General features: G+C 43.9%; 1 protein-coding gene across 2 annotated transcripts in view; it reads right to left on the bottom strand.

Moving 5' to 3' along the window:
* LOC115481819 (synaptonemal complex protein 1-like) overlaps positions 1–14,363 on the bottom strand; it is a 314,023-nt gene that overhangs the window by 51,396 nt on the left and 248,264 nt on the right. The window contains exon 12 of one of the 2 annotated variants that reach the window (XM_030221227.1): positions 9,454–9,600. The exons of the other annotated variant lie outside the window; for it this stretch is intronic. Coding sequence (XP_030077087.1) covers positions 9,454–9,600 — 147 coding nt within the window. The remainder of the gene's footprint in view (positions 1–9,453; positions 9,601–14,363) is intronic. 2 annotated transcript variants of the gene reach the window in all.

Below are 14,363 nucleotides of genomic sequence, written 5' to 3'. Positions count from 1 at the left end.
AGATCTGCTTCTCCAAATCTAAAGCTGAGAAATCTGATGAGAAATAAGAGCTAATGGGTGAAAGAGAGATAGGTCACACGCCCTAAACCTTTGGTCTTGATAGTAGATGGAGTGGTAGTCGGAACCAACTTAGAGAATGATATTGTAGAACAAAGAAAAAAATGATCAGACATGGATACTGGTACAACTTGGGGATTAGTACAGTTAATTGACTTAACAGAATTAGTTATAACAGATCCAAAGAGTGTCCTGCTAAGTGAGTTGGCCCCTCAGTATATTGAGTCACTCCTATATCATCTAAGAAAGTAATAATTTGAAGAGAACGCAGTTGAGAAGTATCATCAAGGTGAATACTAAAATCACCCTAAATCAAAAGATTACGGAATTTTACAACCGCATCTGCAATTGATTGGTAAACAAGTTCCCAGTCATTTGCTTTTAGTGAAGGGGCACAATAAAAAAGGAGAATGTGAAATTGTTGAATTGATGTCCAATAAAAATAATTCAGGGTATGGTAATCTATGAGAAGAAACTTCCTTAGCCCCTAAAGCAGAGGAGTAGATATAAGCCAATCCACCATCCCGCTTACACACCTGTGAGGAGATCCTGGACACCACATCAAAGGTGTCATTGGCGCCCCTGGCCATGAACTTTCTACACGATTTCTGCTGCTTGACCAACTTGTGAAGAGATTCAGCCTGCTCCTGTGGGAGAGAATCTGCCAAATCAGACATAGTGAGCACCAAGTTCCATAAGTATAGGCTTGTGCAGAGCTGGTAAGATTGAATACAGGAGATGAGCATAGTGGCCTGATACATCTTCCACCCAAAAGAAGCCAGGATTCTAGCTTCTCTGCCAGGGGGGTGCTGAAAAGCATAGTCCCTAGTCCTGGAAGTATCTTGGTGGTGGGATTCGCTCTTTTGAGTGTGAATCCCACCACTAGGAGCTGTGATTCTAAATTGTTTGTCATGACCTGTTTCAGCAGCATCCTAGAGGTGGCAGCAGCCATCTTGGTGTCTCAGTTACTAGGGGCAGGAGTGAGTAGGCTTTGCTCCTGCCCTCATCACCCAAATGGACCAATAGGGACTTCAGATAGGCCTAGAAAGTCTACCCTGAGTGGTGGAGGGTGGGAGGGGGAGTCAGGCGTGGCGGAAGGGTTATCCTTGTGTGTGTGTAGGGGAGGGGGAGTTTGAGAGGCCTCCATGGGGGGAGGGCGAGATCAAGAGGAGCACAGGGTATTTTTTAAAATGCGGGTCTCAGCCGATATTCAGATGAGGCCCGCATAACTGTCTTATGCAGGCCTCGGCTGAATATTGGCCAGGGCCTATATATGCTCTAGTGGTCAGCACCAATGCAGTTAGCCTTGGATATTCAGTGCTGGTGCTCACACATGGTCTGTCACTAATATCAAGGGCTAACTTAGCTGATGATGGTCAGCATTTAAAAAAATGTTGACCGCTGTTAGCTGAATATTGGGCCCTTAGGGTTCAATACTGAATAGCAGTTATGTGGCCACCATTGGGTGCTGACTGCATAAATCCTTTCATTTAAATATTCTAGCAAAGTAAATGGATACATTTTGACTGTGTAAGTCAGTATGGGGGCAATTCTATAACAAAGCACCTCCACTTAGGTGCCCTGATACCGAGAAGTAGGAGCTTAATCTATAAGGGAATCTAGGTGACTAGGTAGAATTCTAGCATAACTTGGTGTCTGCATGCCGAACAGGCGACTACACCCACAGAATTGGCATAAGTGGAGGCACATAACTTCCAGGATTCTGTAAGTTACCTAAGTGTAAGCCCCGCCTATGTCCCAAAAATGCTCCTCCCCTCTGTATACTCCCCTTGCAAATATGTGCTATGTAAATTAAGCAGGTATTTGTAGATGGCGCTTAGGTGGCATACAGGCATATATGTGCGTAAGTGCACACCAACATATATATATATATTAGTACTATATTCTAAAAATGTACACATGCAATGGGCATGCATGTTAGCGTATCTTTAAGATAAACTATCAAGTATTTACTGACTGCCTATCACAATGACCTAAAATCTGGATATCAGAGATATGCAGCTATGATCTGGATGAATTTAGCCATATAAGTGGCCCACATAAACAGCAATTCCAACTTTAAATTGATAATTTATCTGTATAAAGTTAGGGCTGCATATTAATGTATTTATTAGTTTGTAAATTACTTAATTTTCAGTTGGAATTCAAGGCAGTTTGCAATAAAATGTACCACTGAAAAACAAAATAATAGAAATGAAATATATCCATCTTCCTAATCTCCCCCACCTGCATTTTCATTAACACAGCAATATCATAAAAACATAAGAATAGCCATACTGGATTAGACCAATGATCCATCTAGCCCACTATCCAGCTTCCAATAGTGGCTAATCCAGGTCACAAGTACCTGGAAGATACCCAATTATTAGCAACATTCCATGTTACCAATCCAGGGGCAAATAGTGGCTTCCCCCATGTCCATCTCAATAACAGATTATGAACTTTTCCTCCAGGAACTAATCCAAACTTTTTTTTAACCCAGATATGCAAACCACTATTACCACATCCTTCAGCAGCAAGTTCCAGAGTTTAACTATTCTTTGAGTGAAAAAATATTTCCTCCTATTTGTTTTAAAAGAATTTCCATATAATTTTGAGCGTCCCCTAGTCTTCATACTTTTTGAAAGAGTGAAAAATTGATTCATTTCTACCCATTCTACACCACTCAGGATTGTATAGACCTTAATCACATCTCCCCTCAGCCATCTCTTTTCCAAGCTGAAGAGACCTAACCTCTTTAGCCTTTCCTCATATGGGAGGAGTTCCATCCCTTTATCATTTTGGTTGCTCTTCTTTGAACCTTTTCTAATACCTCTGTATCTTTTCTGAGATATAGTGACTAGAACTGAGCATAATACTAAAGAGGAGGTTGCACAATGGAGCAATACAGAGGCATTATAATATTCTTAGTCTTATTTTGCATCCCTTTCCTAATAAATCCTAGCATCCTGTTTGCTTTTTGGCTGCTGCTGAACACTGTGCAGAAGATTTCAGCGTATTGTCTATAATGACACCTAGATCTTTTTCCTTGAGTGCTGACTCCTAAGGTGGACCCAAGCGTGTCACGGTGGTGACTGTTTCCTTGTCTGTGCTCACCTCGCCCTCTCATGGCCTGAACCGGTGGCTGCTATGAACTGTCACACGTTCCAGACTTCAGCCCAGTCCGGTCCGGATCTTCCAGGCTGCCAGACTTGCTTTTCTTGTTTGTGCCTGAACAGCACCCATAGCTGCCTTGTGATTCCTGCAGCTGAACTGTGCGACAAGTGAGGTGATTAAGTTTCCAGATGGCTATTTAACCCTACTCTCTGTTTTCTGTCCAATAACCTGTTCCTAATCCACTGAAGGACATTGCCTCCTTTCCCATGACTTTTTAATTTTCTCAGGCATCTCTCGTGAGGGACTTTGTCAAAAGCTTTCTGAAACTCTAGATACACTACATCAACAGGCTCACCACGTATTTATCTACACCTTCAAAGAAATGAAGCAAATTGGTGAGACAAGACTTCCCTTGGCTAAACCCATGCTGACTCTGTCTTTTAAACCATGTTTGTCTATGAATTCTGTAATTTTATTCTTTATAATAGTTTCCACTATTTTCCCCAGCTCTGAAGTCAGGCTTACTGGACTGTAATTTCCCGGATAACCCCTAGAACCCTTTTTAGAAATCAGTGATACATTGGCTACCCTCCAATCTTCAGCTACTACAGACGATTTTAACAAAAGGTTAAAGATTACTAACAACAGATCAGCAATTTCATGTTTCTTTCAGTACAATGGGGTGTATGCCATCCGGTCCAGATGATTTATCTATAATAATAATTCTCACCTCCAACGTTCTGTGCCTGGGACCGTGCCGCATTGAAAGGTGGACCGGTAGGCTGTGTAGATAACCTGACATCAACGGCTGCTAAAAAGAACAAGTGCCATGGCCCACGCGCGAATAAACAAACAAAAAAAAAGAGGCTCGAGACTGGCTGCCACGCGCAAAGGCTCCACAGTGCCTGCAGCCCGCCCAAACGTGCCGCGCTCGGTAATCGACAGTACAAAACTGATCAGCTGGGAACACTGCCAACATCGCGAACCGCACTCTCGAAACTGACAGCTCAGCTGACACTGCCGGACTACAGAAGCCCTGTACAGAAAGTGCCGCCCGCCCTAACAAAAACACGTAGCCTGCGAGCCACCGGCCGACCCAACAACACTGCTGGCCTCCCGAAGCACCGTCACTAAAGTGCCGCCCACCCTCACAAAACCACAAAGATTGCGAGCCAGCGGGCGTCCCAACACTAACGCGCTCACAGAACTCCCTGCAGAAACAACAGTAATAAAACAGGGAACTCCTACTGACATGACAGAGGCAACTAACAGGCAGCACAGAAATGAAAACGAAACTACTCTGAGTAAGTGTGCTATGTACAGGGACGAAAAGAAGGAGGGGAGGGGAGGGGAAGGGAAATAGGGCCAAATTCACAGGTCTACAATGGAAAAACAATACTTCAAAGGGAACCAGCCCTTCTACAGGGTATTAAGTGCAGCTAAAAAACGGCAGGAGGGAGGAGGGGGGAGGAAAAACTGCACCAAACACACAGACACCCGCTCTGTCTCTCTACACACAGACAGTCTTTCACTCTGTCACTGTCACACACACTCTAAAAAACACACACACTCTATGTCTCTGTCACACACACACACATACACTCTGAGACAGTGCCTACCCCGGTGCTCCTGCAAGGGCATGCTGCGAGGAGGATATGGAGAGAGACACACACACATACTCTGTGACACACTATCTCTGTGTCAGACACACACACACATATGCTCTCTCTCACACTCAACCAGTCTTGCACTCTCTGTGTCTCACTGTGGAAGGAGTGGAGGGGAGGGTAAGTAGGGGCGAATTCACACAGGTAAACAATGGAAAAACACACACACACACTACCAGCAAAAACTTAATGGTGCTCATTTCAAGAATGAAGTTACACACACAGGAATGCATCCAACAATTTGAACATGCAAAAAAAAACCCAAAAAACAGCACCACAACACATGAGTTCATGCACAAGCACAAAGACAAACATGTTGGCAGAATTACAAATTTAGGGAAAGAAAAAAGATAAAAAAAACAAGGACACACAGATATTCCTTCGGATTATAACACTTTTATAACAACTGTTAGGTTACAAAAAAAAAAATTCATATAAAACCTTGCTAGCGCCCGTTTCCTTTAAAACAGAAACGGACCTTTTCTACTAGTCAATCTATAATTTGGCACAGTATGTCATCCAGGTTCATGGAGATTTCTTTCAGTTCCTCCGCATCATCACCCTTGAAAACCATTTCTGGTACACGTAGATCTGTTATATCTTCTTCCGTAAAGACTGAAGCAAAGAATTCATTCAATCTCTCTGCTATGGCTTTGTCCTCCCTGAGTTTCCCTTTCGTTCCTTCATGATCTAATGGTCCCACGGATTCCCTCACAGGTTTTCTGCTTCTGATGTACCTGAGAAAGGTGTTACTATGAGTTTTTGTCTCAACAGCAAGTTTTCCTTTGTATTCTCTTTTAGCCTTCTTTATCGATGCTTAAAATAGATGCAAATTGCATCCTATTTTCTTCATTTGGATACTTTGAAGGATGCTCTTTTGGTTCTAATAGGCTCTTTCACTTCACCTTTTAACCATGCTGGCTGTTGTTTGCTTGTCTTTCCATCTTTGTTAATATGTGGAATACACCTGGTCTGGGCTTCCAAAATGGTATTTTCAAACAACATCCACTCCTGATTTAAAGTCCTAACTTTTGCGGCTGAACGTTTTATATTCTTTTTAACCATTTTCCTCATTTTGGCATAGTCACCCTTTCGAAAATTAAATGCTGCTACAAATAGATTTCTTTAGTGACTTCACTCCAGATACCAGCTCAAATTTGATCATGTTATGATCACTGTTTCCTAGTGGATCTAACACCATTACCTCTCATACCATGCCCTGCATTCCACTAAGGACTAGATCTAAAATAGCTCCCCCTCTGGTTGGTTCTTGGACCAGTTGCTCCAAGAAGCAGCCATTTATTACATCTATGAATATTACCTCCCTAGTACTCCCTGATGTAGCATTTATCCAGTCAATATTGGGGTAATTGAAACACTCATTATTATAATGTTGCCCAATTTGCTGACTTTCCTTATTTCTGTAAACATTTGTTCATCTGTCTGTCTGTTCTATCCTGGTGGATGGGTATACCAGTATACTCCTTCCCTTCACACATGGAATTTCTATCCACCAGGATTCCACACTGCTATCTGTTTCATGTAGAATGTTTAACAAGACTCAATTTCCTCTTTAACATACAGCACAACCACTCTCCAATTTGACTCAATTATTGCAATATAATTTGTATCCTGATAATATGTCCTTAACTATAGTTCAATCAGCCCCCTTTCCTGTAGATATCCCCAGGATTATATTAGCTGTCCACCTAGTTGGATGTAAGCTAATCTAAAATGCCTTACACTGACAAAAGGTTTCTACTATAGATTTCCACCATATGGAGCGAGTGACTGAAAAGGATTTTCTCCTGGTAGATTCCATTTGGGTCTCTGCCCTGTTTGAGACCACTAACAACTCCTAATCTGAGAACCTAAATGGACAACTAGGCAGGTGGAGGTTAACTGTACAAACCATTTTTGCAAGTAAAACACTATTTTATGTATTTAAATAGGCTCTTATAAAATTAGGTTATGCTTACAAGAATGTGCACTGCAAGCTGCTGCGTACTTGTAGAGTAGGCATGCTCAGAGGCAGAATCTGGGTAGAATATGGCTGGAACTGCAATTTAATGTCTGCTTCTTCAGACTAAGTGCCACATTTCTACAGGATTTGTGCTAGTGTTTTTTAAAGACAACGATAGGCTCAAAATAGGGGCCTTCTTGCCCTATTAACCTACATATCCTGTTATAAATTTACCCTTGTATATTTCTAAATTACCATGGGGCTGATAATCAAACCACGGGTATTAGACTGGGTAACTCCCGTGGTTGGTGCTAAGCCTATATATTCAATGCCGGGCCATTTCCGGTGACCAGCACTGAATATTCGGTTTATTTTTGCTTAGCTGGTTATTTAGATTTACTAGGCTTTCACATGGCTAAATATGGCCTTAAAACCCGGTTTAAAAATCGGTTGATAGCTGGTTATATCAGCCAATATAACCGGCTATCCACTAACTGTGGATATTCAACATGGGATAACTGGTTATCCCCTGCTGAATATTGATGGATAGCCGGTTAAGTGCTATTTAACCGGTCAGTAGCCATTCTGACCGGTTAAATAGTGCTGAATATTGAGGGGGCATATGTATAAGTTGACTGAGTATATGCATAATTATATCTGTATAATTATACAGTGGGGGAAATAAGTATTTGATCCCTTGCTGATTTTGTAAGTTTGCCCACTGACAAAGACATGAGCAGCCCATAATTGAAGGGTAGGTTATTGGTAACAGTGAGAGATAGCACATCACAAATTAAATCCGGAAAATCACATTGTGGAAAGTATATGAATTTATTTGCATTCTGCAGAGGGAAATAAGTATTTGATCCCCCACCAACCAGTAAGAGATCTGGCCCCTACAGACCAGGTAGATGCTCCAAATCAACTCGTTACCTGCATGACAGACAGCTGTCGGCAATGGTCACCTGTATGAAAGACACCTGTCCACAGACTCAGTGAATCAGTCAGACTCTAACCTCTACAAAATGGCCAAGAGCAAGGAGCTGTCTAAGGATGTCAGGGACAAGATCATACACCTGCACAAGGCTGGAATGGGCTACAAAACCATCAGTAAGACGCTGGGCGAGAAGGAGACAACTGTTGGTGCCATAGTAAGAAAATGGAAGAAGTACAAAATGACTGTCAATCGACAAAGATCTGGGGCTCCACGCAAAATCTCACCTCGTGGGGTATCCTTGATCATGAGGAAGGTTAGAAATCAGCCTACAACTACAAGGGGGGAACTTGTCAATGATCTCAAGGCAGCTGGGACCACTGTCACCACGAAAACCATTGGTAACACATTACGACATAACGGATTGCAATCCTGCAGTGCCCGCAAGGTCCCCCTGCTCCGGAAGGCACATGTGACGGCCCGTCTGAAGTTTGCCAGTGAACACCTGGATGATGCCGAGAGTGATTGGGAGAAGGTGCTGTGGTCAGATGAGACAAAAATTGAGCTCTTTGGCATGAACTCAACTCGCCGTGTTTGGAGGAAGAGAAATGCTGCCTATGACCCAAAGAACACCGTCCCCACTGTCAAGCATGGAGGTGGAAATGTTATGTTTTGGGGGTGTTTCTCTGCTAAGGGCACAGGACTACTTCACCGCATCAATGGGAGAATGGATGGGGCCATGTACCGTACAATTCTGAGTGACAACCTCCTTCCCTCCGCCAGGGCCTTAAAAATGGGTCGTGGCTGGGTCTTCCAGCACGACAATGACCCAAAACATACAGCCAAGGCAACAAAGGAGTGGCTCAGGAAGAAGCACATTAGGGTCATGGAGTGGCCTAGCCAGTCACCAGACCTTAATCCCATTGAAAACTTATGGAGGGAGCTGAAGCTGCGAGTTGCCAAGCGACAGCCCAGAACTCTTAATGATTTAGAGATGATCTGCAAAGAGGAGTGGACCAAAATTCCTCCTGACATGTGTGCAAACCTCATCATCAACTACAGAAGACGTCTGACCGCTGTGCTTGCCAACAAGGGTTTTGCCACCAAGTATTAGGTCTTGTTTGCCAGAGGGATTAAATACTTATTTCCCTCTGCAGAATGCAAATAAATTCATATACTTTCCACAATGTGATTTTCCGGATTTAATTTGTGATGTACTATCTCTCACTGTTACCAATAACCTACCCTTCAATTATGGGCTGCTCATGTCTTTGTCAGTGGGCAAACTTACAAAATCAGCAAGGGATCAAATACTTATTTCCCCCACTGTATCTGAATATTTATTTGCAGCATTTGCATCCCACCTTATGTAAAATTCTAAGCAGCACACAACTCACATACATAATCCATAAAAACTAAAGACACAGACAGACTAAAATAATAGACAAGTATACCCTTTTTATGCATTTAGCATCCTCTTTAGGCCCCTGAGTTCAGCTAACCTAGGTGCTCAAATTTAGGACCTCATTTTTTAAAAATACGTGTCATAAACATATTAGAAGTGAGCTTAGTGAATCAGGTTCAAATTTATATCTATGAGAAAAATGGCACATATATTTGACCCTATGAGTACTGCACCTTAGGAAGAAGAGGAAACTTGCAAAAGACTACTAAGAACAAAAAAGTAATAAATATCACCAAAGTAAATATTTTACCAGGAGGTCTGTATGGTCTGAGCTATCTGATTGAGCATCAAATTCTAAAGCAACTTTTCTCTTCTTTTTCATTGCTGCTTCTGCATGTTGATTTATACTTTCTCTTTGGACTTTTTCATACTTTGGTGGAGTCTTCACATTATAGGTCTACCCAAAAATTAGAGAAAAAACTAAACATATATCAGTCTTACAGTATAATTAATGTAATAAGAAAACATTTGTATATTCTTTTTCGAGAAACCTATTGCTGAATTTACTGAAAAACACTGGGGCTGATAAAAAATATTTTCAGGGCAAATGAGACAAGGCATGGTTAGCTTTCGGAAATTAGATTTTACCTAATATTCTTTCTTTGAGTCCCTCCAGACCAGTCCAGATATATGGGTTAATGCTACCCTGCCAGCAGATGGAGACAGAGAATAACTGGTTTAAGGATGTCACCCTATATAGGGTCCTATGCAGCCCCAGAGAGCCAGTATTTCTGTAACAAAGCAAGCATACCTAATTCACTCCCCTAACTAGAAGGCACTGGAACAAACCAATGAGAGAGCAAACATCAAAGTTGAGAAGGAATCCAGTGGGAACAACTGCCTATTACTGACATCAAAACAACAAAGTCAGTGTGTCAGCTAACTACTAAAATTTGACAGTATTAACAAAATATTAATTGATTACATTCCAAATTAACAAAATTATAATATTTTAAAATTTTTGAAAAGGAACAGAATAATATATCACCTAATAACATCCACCACAAAGGTGGTTCATCAAGGTGTGTGAGCTATCTTTCATTGGGATCCTCAAAAGCACCATACAATCAAGTGTTTGGTTAGTGCTCATGTGACCAAACAATGTGCTAAATCAAAAATACTTTATGAAAATAGCAAAAGGAAAAATTAAGATTTACCTGATAATTTTCTTTCCTTTAGTCGCAGCAGATGAATCCAGGAACTGGTGGGTTATATCCACCTACCAGCAGGTGGAGATAGAGAACACTGAAGGTAGTGACCCTGGATGTCCAGTTCCTTCACCCTTCAGTATATGTCATATTCCAAAGTAGAGAGTTGAAGAAACACTAACAAAACCTTCCTTATAGTCAAAACTTGCTCATCCAACTGGAATGAATAGAACAATCAAAGGAGGGAATATCCCGTCCTCCTTTTTTTTTGCATTACAAATCTGGATTTGAAAAAAACACTGCAAAATCAACAGACAAGGACAGGGAGGGATTCTGGATTCATCTGCTGCAACTAAAGGACAGAAAATTATCAGGTAAGTTCTAATCTTTCCTTCCTTAGCCTCAGCAGCAGATGAATCTAGGAACTGGTGGGATGTACCTAAGCACTCCCTAAACTGGATGGGAAGCCGTCGCTCCTCGAGAGAGGACCACAGCTTCAAATTGTGCATTGTCTCTTGCTGCCATGTCAAGTCTATAATGCCGCACAAACGAGAGATGGGACACCCAAGTAGTAGCCCGACAGAGTTCCTGAATAGAAAAGATGCTCATCTCCACCCACAATGAAGCCTGTGCTCGCTTGGAATGTTCCTTCAATGCCTCCGGCAGAAACCTACTGTCACGATGTAAGCAGAAATAACTGACTCTAAGCCAGCAAGCTATTGTGGCTTTAGACGCCGGAAAGCCCCTTTGAGGCCCTGACAACAGAATGAAGAGGTGATCGGTGCACCGGAACTCGTTCGACATCTGCAAATACTGTAAAAGAACTCGACGGATATTCAACAGGTGCAGCTGATGAAAGGAATCCAGAAAGTCTTCCTTCCAAAATGAAAGAAAAGAGGCTGATTCAGATGAAAAGTGGAAACGAAGGCACCGTCCTGCCTGTAAACCCGGATTCAGAAAACTGCAGAAAAGGATCATGACAGGAAAGTGCCTGAATCTTAGACACCCTATGCGCCAAAGCCATGGCCACTAAAAAGACAGCCTTGAGAGTAAGATCTTCCTCCAAAGCCCATCGAAGTGACTCAAAGGGTGCCATCTGCATGCTTGAAGAACCAAGCCAAAACTCCACAAAAGGCATGGACTATGCAACAGAGGGTGAAGATGTAAGTCTCCATGCAAAAAACAGACCATGTCCGGGTAACCTGGCAGAGAAGATCCAGCCACATGCCCCCGAAAACATGCCAACACTACCACCTGAATCCGATGAGAATTGTAGGCTAGGCCCTTCTGCAAGCCCTCCTAGAAAAAGGCCAACATCTGCAACACCGAGGCTCACAACGCCGAACAAGCATGAGCAGCACACCAAGCCTCAAATGTTTGCCATACCCGGGCATACACAGTCATAGTGGACCGTTTCCGGGACCGCAGCAAAGTAGCAATGACCTCGTCAGAGTAGTCTTTCTTCCTGAACCTTGACCACTCAATAACCAAGATGTAAGATCAAAGTGGCAGGGATCTTCCATAGCCATAGGACCCTGGTGCAGGAGGTCCAGCAACAGAGGCAGCCGAAATGGAGTTTCCACCACTTGCAGCATATCTGGAGAAATGCCTCTGACGTCAGCTCCCACTCTGCTGAATCGAGGCGATGACGACTGAGAAAATTGGCCTGCACGTTGCTTTGTCTGCAATGTGAGCTGCCGACAACAGAAGTGATGCTCCGCCCATGTCAGAATGCCAGCCACCTCCGTGGCCAACGCTGTGCTCTGTGCCTCCCTGGCGGTTGATGTAGTCCACTGCTGTCGTATTGTCCGAGAGAATTCGGACCACTCGCCCCTCTAGGGTCTTCCGGAATACCAGAAAGGCATTGAGGACGGCCCTCAATTCCAACCGATTGATGGACCACCCCACTTCTATCTCTGTCCACCGGCTCTGAGCATTGTGGTGGAGGCGGTGAGCTTCCCACCCCAAAAAACTGGCATCTGTGACCACCAGAAGCCATTGAGGGGTCACTAGCGGCATACCTCGCCACAGGTTGGCCTCAGACAGCCACCAACTCATGTTGCACTGTGCCGCAGGAATCCAAAGAAACCGCCGCTGATATTCCAGAGACACTGGAGACCACCGATCCAGCAAGGCATGCTGTAGAGACCGCATATGCGACCTCGCCCACGGCACCACCTCCAGGGTGGCTGCCATCAACCCGAGTACCTGCACATAATCCCAAGCACGGGGGCCGAGGCAAAAAGAGGCGCACCTGACTCTGCAGCTTGAGGCGTCTGCTCTCAGGCAGAAAGATGCACCCTTGTGCCTTGTCTACTACTACTATTTAGCATTTCTATAGCGCTACAAGGCGTACGCAGCGCTGTACAAACATAGAAGAAAGACAGTCCCTGCTCAAAGAGCTTACAATCTAATAGACAAAAAATAAAGTAAGCAAATCAAATCAATTAATGTGTACAGGAAGGAGGAGAGGAGGGTAGGTGGAGGCGAGTGGTTACAAGTGGTTATGAGTCAAAAGCAATGTTAAAGAGGTGGGCTTTCAGTCTAGATTTAAAGGTGGCCAAGGATGGGGCAAGACGTAGGGGCTCAGGAAGTTTATTCCAGGCGTAGGGTGCAGCGAGACAGAAGGCGCGAAGTCTGGAGTTGGCAGTAGTGGAGAAGGGAACAGATAAGAAGGATTTATCCATGGAGCGGAGTGCACGGGAAGGGGTGTAGGGAAGGATGAGTGTGGAGAGATACTGGGGAGCAGCAGAGTGAGTACATTTATAGGTTAGTAGAAGAAGTTTGAACAGGATGCGAAAACGGATAGGGAGCCAGTGAAGCGACTTGAGGAGAGGGGTAGTATGAGTAAAGCAACCCTGGCGGAAGATGAGACGGGCAGCAGAGTTTTGAACCGATTGGAGAGGGGAGAGGTGACTAAGTGGGAGGCCAGCAAGAAGCAGATTGCAGTAGTCTAAACGAGAGGTGACAAGGGTGTGGATGAGGGTTTTGGTAGAGTGCTCGGAAAGAAAGGGGTGGATTTTACGGATGTTGTAAAGAAAGAAACGACAGGTCTTGGCGCTCTGCTGGATATGAGCAGAGAAGGAGAGAGAAGAGTCAAAGATGACCCCAAGGTTTCGAGCTGAGGAGACAGGGAGAATGAGAGAGCCATCAACAGAAATAGAAAACGGGGGCGGGGGGGGGGGGGGGGGGGGAGAGGCGAGGTGAGTTGGGGGGAAAAATGAGAAGCTCAGTTTTGGTCATGTTTAATTTCAGGTGGCGTTGAGACATCCAGACAGCAATGTCAGACAAGCACGCTGAAACTTTGGTTTGGATGCAAGGTGAGATATCAGGGGTAGAAAGGTAGATTTGGGAGTCATCAGCATAGAGATGGTAGGAAAAGCCATGGGATGAGATTAATGAACCAAGGGAAGAAGTTTAGATAGAAAAGAGGAGGGGACCAAGAACAGAATCCTGAGGTACGCCGACAGGCAGACGGATAGAAGTAGAAAAGGATCCAACAGAGTGAACACTAAAGGTGCGGAGGGAGAGGTAGGAAGAGAACCAGGAAAGGACAGAGCCCTGGAATCCAAGTGAGGACAGGGTATCGAGAAGTATGCTGTGATCGACAGTGTCAAAAGCATGTCGAAGCGAACTCCCAAATATTCAAGAGACAGAGGGGGGTCAGATGAATTTTTGGAAAATTGACGACCCATCCAAGCAACTGTAGGACTTCGATGACACAGGCTGTGGCTGGCCGAACCTCCTGCTCCGAATCCACCCAGATCAGCCAATCGTCTAGATAAGGATGAACTCTGACCCCTTCTCTCTGTAGAAATGCAGCCACCACCACCATTACCTTGGAGAAGGTGTGAGGCACTGTGGCCAGACCAAACAGCAAAGCTCGGAACTGAAAATGTTGGCCAAGAATCGCAAAGCATAGAAATCGCTGATGAGGAGGCCAAATTGGGATATGCAAATATGTCTCTTTGAGGTCCAGCGATGTGAGGAACTCCACCGGCTGAACTACTGC

Source organism: Microcaecilia unicolor, chromosome 12 (genome assembly GCF_901765095.1).
Source record: "Microcaecilia unicolor chromosome 12, aMicUni1.1, whole genome shotgun sequence".
Classification (NCBI taxonomy): Eukaryota; Metazoa; Chordata; class Amphibia; order Gymnophiona; family Siphonopidae; genus Microcaecilia; species Microcaecilia unicolor.
The sequence above is the reverse complement of the archived record's forward strand: the minus strand, read 5'-3'. Positions and strand labels throughout refer to the sequence as shown.